This window comes from Halyomorpha halys, unplaced genomic scaffold (assembly GCF_000696795.3).
Source record: "Halyomorpha halys isolate HHAL.00 unplaced genomic scaffold, Hhal_1.1 Scaffold1539.1, whole genome shotgun sequence".
NCBI classification, from domain to species: domain Eukaryota; kingdom Metazoa; phylum Arthropoda; class Insecta; order Hemiptera; family Pentatomidae; genus Halyomorpha; species Halyomorpha halys.
In genome coordinates this window covers 372870-380933 of record NW_027112669.1, presented here as the reverse complement: position 1 = coordinate 380933, position 8064 = coordinate 372870, and the positions used below count along the sequence as shown (strand labels likewise).

The 8064-nt window shown below is 29.3% G+C and overlaps 1 protein-coding gene across 2 annotated transcripts in view; it reads left to right on the top strand.

Annotated features, from left to right (window-relative positions):
- Positions 1-18: 18 nt before the first annotated feature.
- Positions 19-8064, top strand: part of LOC106689984 (transcription intermediary factor 1-beta) — a 35512-nt gene continuing 27466 nt past the window's right edge. Inside the window, exons 1-4 of one of the 2 annotated variants that reach the window (XR_010844260.1) lie at positions 19-336; positions 2233-2420; positions 2496-2609; positions 5776-5924. Coding sequence is in view for 1 of the 2 variants with exons in the window: in XM_014435216.3 (XP_014290702.1) it covers positions 138-336; positions 2233-2420; positions 2496-2609; positions 5776-5924 (650 nt within the window). In the remaining variant the exon portion in view is untranslated. The remainder of the gene's footprint in view (positions 337-2232; positions 2421-2495; positions 2610-5775; positions 5925-8064) is intronic. The other variant, XM_014435216.3, reaches the window with a different exon arrangement.

Below are 8064 nucleotides of genomic sequence, written 5' to 3'. Positions count from 1 at the left end.
ATGTGTGGGTAAATGAAAATAATTTATTATTCAAATTAAAACCAAGGAAGACATGATTTGAAGTTGATAACCACTTGTTGTCCGTTAATTGTTGTCAATGATTTTACTACTTTCAAGTTTTCATTTTATTGTTCAGAATGTTTTTATCAGATGAGAATAATGACAATGGGAATCCAAATGATGCTACGTGTTTGAATGAAAATGAAATCTGGCCCATTTCCGATTGTATATTTTGTAATAAAAAATTAACTTCCAAAAGTGAATTTAAACGCTCAAAACTTCTCCAATGTTTACATGCCATTTGTTATAATTGTTTTATTAATTGGGATGATAAAGGTAAGTTAGGTTTTGAAAATTGGTTACTTAGCGTTTACTAAAATAATTTTAATTGAAATTTTCATACCTTGGCTACTATTTCTTGTCAAACTGGACTTCAAGGTGTCTTTCTATTAGTATAGTAATAAACAGTAGTTGCAAACTGAACCAGCTTAGTTGTAAATTTATTTTTCCTGACTTGAGAAATAAGTATTCTTGTATTATTTATAATGTGGAAATGTGGCTTGTCATTACCAATATTACTAAATAACATGCACTTCTTTTATTTTTATTTTAGTAATATGTTCTTATTTAATCTATGGATTATAAGTATTTGTAATTTAGCCTTTGTTTTTCATAATTTTTATTTTAATGAATGATTAAAATAAATCATCCAGAGTTCTCATAACACTTTAACTCCTAAGCTGATTCCTAAACATATCGCCTGGCAGTACCTTGACTCACACTTGAAAATTTGAATTATTTTTTTGATTCACTATCCTCATCCCTCGAACTTTCTATCTTCCTCTGGCTCCTTTGATGAAATGGTAGAATATCTTTCCACTCATCTCATTACATTCCTAAATTACCATAAAACTCTCAAGATCATCATTTAAACATCCCATGACTCCGTGAATGGGAGATGATGAGATGAAGAGATGTGTCTGGCCCTCTAGAACCTCTGAAGACAACTCCTCTTTCCAGTTTTAAGGAACCTCTCCCAATATTCCCAATGTTGTGTTAAGGCAAAGTTTTTTCATACTTTTTTATCTCAAGCCCATAATCCCAAGTCCTGAAAATCCTTTAAAATATATCTGTAGTAAACTCAAAGTCCTTACCTATTTCTCCGGAAATTTAACTTTCTTTTACACTAAAGAAAATTCCATAATCCATCCAGAAAGTCCCTGTTACCTCACTCGTCTCCAATTATAGACCTATCTCCATCCTCTCTACCACTCGACAGAATCAAGAAATCTCAATCCTCTTCAGTCCAGTTCCCGATCTCAATATTCCACTCAATCAGTGTGATTGATGTGATGATGCTAAAAATCTTTTTGATTACTTTGAAAGAAATTTTGAAGATTGTTTTGAAATTGGAATTGTAAATTATAACTCTTCTATCAGGGTCTGAAGAATCCTGATTTTGTAAAAGATCTAAAGATCTTTTCTTGCCTTGGTTCATCAGCTAAAATAGATATGCAGGAGGTGTCTGAGTGAGCAAAATATTTAAATGAGAAAAAGAAGATGTCAGGTTAGGAGTGAACTGGTGAGAGAAATGATCAGTTTTACCGTTGAGTGAAGGCCAGATAAAAATTGAATTGAGTATAGGTGGGGAGGTAAAAGAAAGAGTAACTTAAACAAGCGGTACTAACAACATCAAAGGGCTAACATAAGGTAGAAAAAAGTAATAAAACAAATAAAATACTTGGAAGAAACATTTTCTATGGAAATAGACTTTTATTTTCCAATTTAAGCAAAATACTCAAGGCTATACCTCTCCCGGGTTAAATTCTCAAGCTAATCCATTATTTGCTTTATTATGTTTATATTTGAAAATAACTAACTGCTCAGTGATGAACTCCTGGTTTCCTCACTGACACAGGTTTATGCCTGATAGTGACAGAAAAATTTATTTTCTGTTTTATTAACTCATTGGGCACTCTCCTTCTCTAAAGTAAGCATCTGACAGATTCTTTAATGGGATAGGAGTACACGCCTGGATGCTGACTGCAATAACTCACTGTGTTAAATAAAAAAATAACTTCCTTATTACTTATCTAAGGCACTCAGTGGATTGTTGTGTTAAAAGTTTTTTTTGTTAGAGAAATTTACTGCTGCACTGGTATTTTTTGTCCAATATCCCTTGCTATAGGTTTTTTAATTTTTTTTTTTTTTTTTTTTTTTTTTTTTTTACAGTTGACAAGCAATGCAATGTTTGCAGTTTTTACTCTAAAAAGAAAGATGTTACTGAAAACAAAGTTCTTGCCGAAATGGTCACTGATGAGGATGAAATGTCTAATGAAGACGTTTGTACCATCCACAATGCTCCAGTTACCCACTGGTGCAATGACTGTGCAGAGTTAATTTGTGAAGATTGTGTTAATGTATGTTTTTAATATTATTTCATCTTACTTTATTTTTCCTGGAATTAATCCAATATTCATTAATTATATTTTTAGCACCATGGACAGTTAAAATCTACCCAGAATCATAAAATTAAGACTCACAAAGAATACCTTCATGATAAGTCATGTGCTCAGAGATCTATTTTCCCTTGTGTTGTTCATCCTCAGGTAACATTAAAATAAATTATTTTAATTGTAAATTAGTTACACTTTGGTTTCTTAAAAGTTTTTTATTTCAGAATTTTAATTATTAATAGTTATCTAGTTATTAATGATGGAAATCTAGGACTTTTGTTAATTGCTAAAACTGTATGACAGTTGTAATAATTACATTTACTGTCAAAATGAAAATTGTTAAAACAGTAATTAAAACTGTATGACACTTGTAATTTACATTTACTGTCAAAATAAAAGTTGTTAAAAGTAATTAATTTTTTATTGAATTTTTTTTAAAAATTATTGGATAAAGTTATAAAAATTGATATTTTAATGTTTGACCAAGAAGAATTAAAGGAATATTGTTTGAAAAAAATTTAAATATAAAATTTTTGGTGAATTTATTATTTTAAAATATAAAAGGTAATTTGTTATTTAAATTCCTTTAAAGAACAAATTTAAGAGAGTCTTAGTTTCTAAAAATTTTATGTTGTTATTTATTATTATTTTCTCATCAATAACATTCTATATCTATACATTTCAACAATGGAACATTTTTGTGATATAATTATGATTTATTTTATTATTTTTTATTTATTCTTTAAGATTATTTTGTTATTTTAGGTAACTGTTGTTTTAGTTTATTATGGTTTAGATTGGTCATTAGCAACTTATGCATTAGTTTTTTTACATCAGATCAGTGGTTTCTAATCTGTTTGTTTTTTCACCCCCTTTTGTTAAACAATTTGTCATTACTATCAACTTCATAAATGGCAGCAGAACATCGGCACAAATAAAATAAATTTCTCTTATTTGTGTTTGTTATTATTTCTTCTGATGAGCTATCTTCTCGTAATTTCATAATTACTTATGTGATATTGTAATTTATTTAGTGGGTTACAAAGTAATATACCATATTGTATAGAAGTACATATTAAACATTTTTTAATAATTATTTGATGAAGTAATAAAAACAAATTTTAAAATAAAAAAATAGAATACATAATATAATATAGTGAGGGTTTAGTGTGATGTTTTGGCTTATTTTTCATCACAAAATTTCTTAAACCTTTAAATTGTCGAAGATGTAAATGTTCTTATTTTCTTATCAATCACTCTAAAAGATAAATACTTTGTCTTTAAATGAGTTATTGCCAAAAAAAAAAAAAAATCTGCAAATTAATAAGATAGTAAAAATCACAATTAAATTTATAAAGCATTGTTTGTTAAAACAGAAATATCTTTTATCACTTCTAGTGAATAAGTAAAAATATCATTTTCATGTTGAAATACATACTTAGAATGTATGCTTTCGCAGGATAAATCAATTATCATTTTTTAGTCTGCAGGCAGTTGGCAAAAATCATCATATTTTTTTCAGTCGCAAAAGGATTGCGTGTCCATTTTTTTATATGCTGAAAGTAAAACTAGAATTACTTCATAGACTGGTGAAATTAATCAAAACTTTACTTAATTCTATCTCATCTGCAGGATAGGTGATTTTATAATTTGAAAACTTTTAAAAATTATCATTTTCAGACTTATTATCCTGTGTTTTTTCACTACGAATTTGAGGTGCTATCTTTAATTTATTTAAAGTAACAGAAATGCAAGCTACTTTGGCCCTTGAGTCCTTCTTTTGGTAAGAAAACTAACCAAAGTTAGAAAACCATACTGCAATCTCTTTTGTTCTCCTGGAACAAGTTTTTACAATACTTATGGTAGTTTCACTTTGAGCTGAAGCTCCTAGCTAGTACCGATGCATGGTATACCAAACTCTTCATTAATCACCACATAAAGCCACTAGTGGCATCACCTATTATTGTAATTACTTTCTGCCGATATATGATTTTTCAGCTTCTGTCAAAACTTTTATATATCCATTACAAATGTGGTTAATATTTTTGCAACTACACAATTCATTATTTTATTCAGTGGTATGGTCACATTTTACATTACTGTATTGGTTTTTATTACAAAATTCACTATTATTAATGACTGTGATAACCTCATAACTAAGACATACTTTAGCCCAGTTTGTTTGTTTAAAAAATCTTTTATTATAACTGCCCTTAACAAATGTAGAGGATGTTTTTCTATTGCTTTGATTCGAAGATGCTTAGTAAGTACAAATCTCAGCCATGAAACCAAATTTATGCCGAATTAAGAAGTTGTCAAGTCCTGACTAAGGCAAAAGTAAAAACTGAAAGTTGAGTAAAACTATTATAGCCAGTGTAAAATCTATTAAAGTACCAATAAAATCAAAAGAATAAGAAAGATCAAGTTAAAAGACACAGAAAAGTGGAAAAAGGAGGAAAAGGAAAAGGCCTAACCAGAAAACGATGAGAAAGGTAGTTCCCGCTTCGAAAAAATTAAAAATTCCTTATAAATTGTATTTATGACAGTCTAGTCGTGTAAAAATGGGTTACTATAGCTTCAAAATAAAAAATAAAATTCTGACTTATTAGGACTTGAATTAAAAATTTCCCAAAACTAGGTCAAAGTATCACTGATGGTTTTTTAAATATTCACTAAATACTTAAGTTTTACTAGGAATTTTATCTCATAAATAAAAAGTTGGCTTCACCTCTATTTTCACAAAAAGATGTGATCTGAATTTTCTTGTTTGTAGTTTATGTATTTTTGACATACTAAAAGTTTAGACAAATTTAAGCGTGCAAAATATGTCCTGATTTTTTTTTTAATTGGTATGTTATCCTAAAAATCACTAATTTTGTTTTACAACAAAATTCAAGATGGTTGCCAAAAAAACACATTTTGCACAATTATTCTAGACGTTTAGTCTGACCATAAAGAAAACAACAAAAGAATTCAATCCCTTCTTTTTGAGAATGAGTTCCTATTATTACTGAGAATTATCTCACATTAATAGAAATTAGAATTTAACACCAAATTAATATCCATCTATATCTTGTTTTTTCCTCTATCTCCTCCATTAGGTTGCAGATTATGTGTAACAGTTTTGCTGATTTTTTTTATTGTTTTTTTCGTTAACAATATTTTGGTAAAAGCTGTGCACCCCCTTGCATTGGTCTCGTGCCCCATTAACATGGGCTCTCAACAGGTTGGAAACCACTGCATTAGATCATAGATTCTTGTATATGATTAAATTAACTTAAGATTATGTATTATTTTACTTAATTTTATTTGTGTTTAGAATGACCTGTCAATTGTGTGCCATACTTGCAAAATAATGACTTGCCGTGATTGCCAGCTTGAAATGCATAAAGATCATAAATATGATTTCATATCTGATAGTGTGACTAATACCAAAACTGAATTATTTGATATATTCAAAAAAGTGGAGTAAGTAAAATCAGACTTTGTTTAAATGTTATTATTAACACAATGACAACACTGCAAAGTTACATTTCCATTTGAGTGATCAAGATATTTATCTTTAAATTACATCAGAGTCAATGTTCAAAACTGTTATTTTTAACTTCCAAGCTTGATTTTCTTTTGTAAATTTTAGAGAACTCTTATCCCTCTGATATCAACGATGTTACCCCTATCTGTATAATTTCTCTTTTATGTATTTATTTTATTTTCAGAATATATTAATATTATTGTAAATAATTTATTATTATAGTTCATTCTTTGATATTTTCTACTTAAGATGAGACAATCCACATGGAATGTGAAAAATTCTTTCTCTCATTTCTCTCCAGTTTTCTAGTTACATTTATATAATTGGATGTGTCAGTCTTCTTTCTATGAACTTCACTCATTCATTTAAAGACAGTTATGAGAATCCATGAGTTCTGTTCTTTAGGACCAGGAATCCTGGGGAAAACTTGCTAGATTTATTGCACTATTTAATGTGTGCTGATGTTTTTCATTGTTAGAAAGTATACAAACCTTAGTTACAATTATTAAGGACTAATAAAAAAAATTTATTAAAGTGAATTGTATTATAGAAGTAATAAAAATATACAAATAAATGGGGAAAGTAAACAAATAATTTTAAAGACAAGGTGTATAATTGCACAAATAAATAAAATTAGAAAGAGTTCTAAATAGTGGGTTAGATGAGTGGATAAGGCACTGGATCCTCAAATCATAGGGTCAGGTGGTGACAAACCTGGATCCAAACTACCTTGTACACTACAAACTAAATCTCAATATGTAGACATTTTTGAATTTTCAAAAAGTTACAAAAAGGATAATAAAAAATTATTTTAAACTGAACATCCATTGAATTAAATAAGACATTTCTTTAGAGAAATAAAAGAAAATTGATTTGCAGTGTTTGGACAAAATGTAAATTTTGTGGGCTTATAATTGAATTAAACAAAAAGTATTTCCTTCTCTAATAATCCTTCCTTATAATAATTCCTTCTTAATAACTGCTTTCATCCTTTTTTATGTAATCAACTCTTATGAGTCGTTGTTCCATTCCTCCATTTCAGCCGTGGTCAGCATATTAAATGTAATAGGAGGAAACACTCTTGACCAAACTTTTATTTTAAGTTTGGACACATGATCAATTGGATTAAGGTTCAAATTTATCACTAGTCTCTCTAGGTTATGGATGAGGTGTCCAGGTAGTCAGAAATACATGTGGCTAAGTGTTATACATAAGTAATGATTTAGTACCAATTATAAACCTGTAAGATACTACATGATCTTATAAAGTTATCTTTGCAAACCTTGAAGCATTAAAGGCTCTTCATCAGTTCATCAGTTCTGTTTGTGGCTGCAAAGAGATGCATCCCCAGAACATGATAGAGCCCTCTCCTAATTTCACAATTTCTAACATTTAGGTTCTCTAAGCCTTCTCCAGGCTCCTTTAAAGGCCATCTGAACTGCTAAGGACAATTCTTATTGCAATTAGAGGTTCTATTCCTCCTCAAGCCAGGACCATGCTGTTCTCCAGCAAGTCTTAGCCTCTATTTATGGGGCCTTTTTGCAGTTATCTTGAGCTAAGTTTTGATCCTTTATCTTCTAATGGTTGATTCTGAAAGTGGTATTCCCTAAATTATTTTTTTTTTTTTTAATGATAGATTTATTTATTGATAGATATTACAATCTGCTACACAGTTGTGGGCAATAGATAATAGTGATGAATGATCTCATACATACTAAAATAAATTTAAAAAAAGAAAAAAAAATTATGATAAAAAAAAAACTCTTAAAATATATACAAACAAAAGAATAGACAAGATGAACTATCAAACTATCTGTATGAAAAATAAATAAATAAAATAACATAATGATAAAATAATATATACAATATTTACGCAATTGACTTGAGGATCCCTGAGCCCACTCTATCCCCCACGTGTGAGGGGTAGAGCAGAGCTCAAGAGATCCCAGCGCATCCCTCTCGCCGCATCACTGGTAATGAGCCAGTGGAGGCTGAGCAAGTGTGCTAAAGCCGCAAACACTCAATTTGAGTGGAGAATCTGACCATTGCAAGAACTCCAATTGTCCATTTTTATTT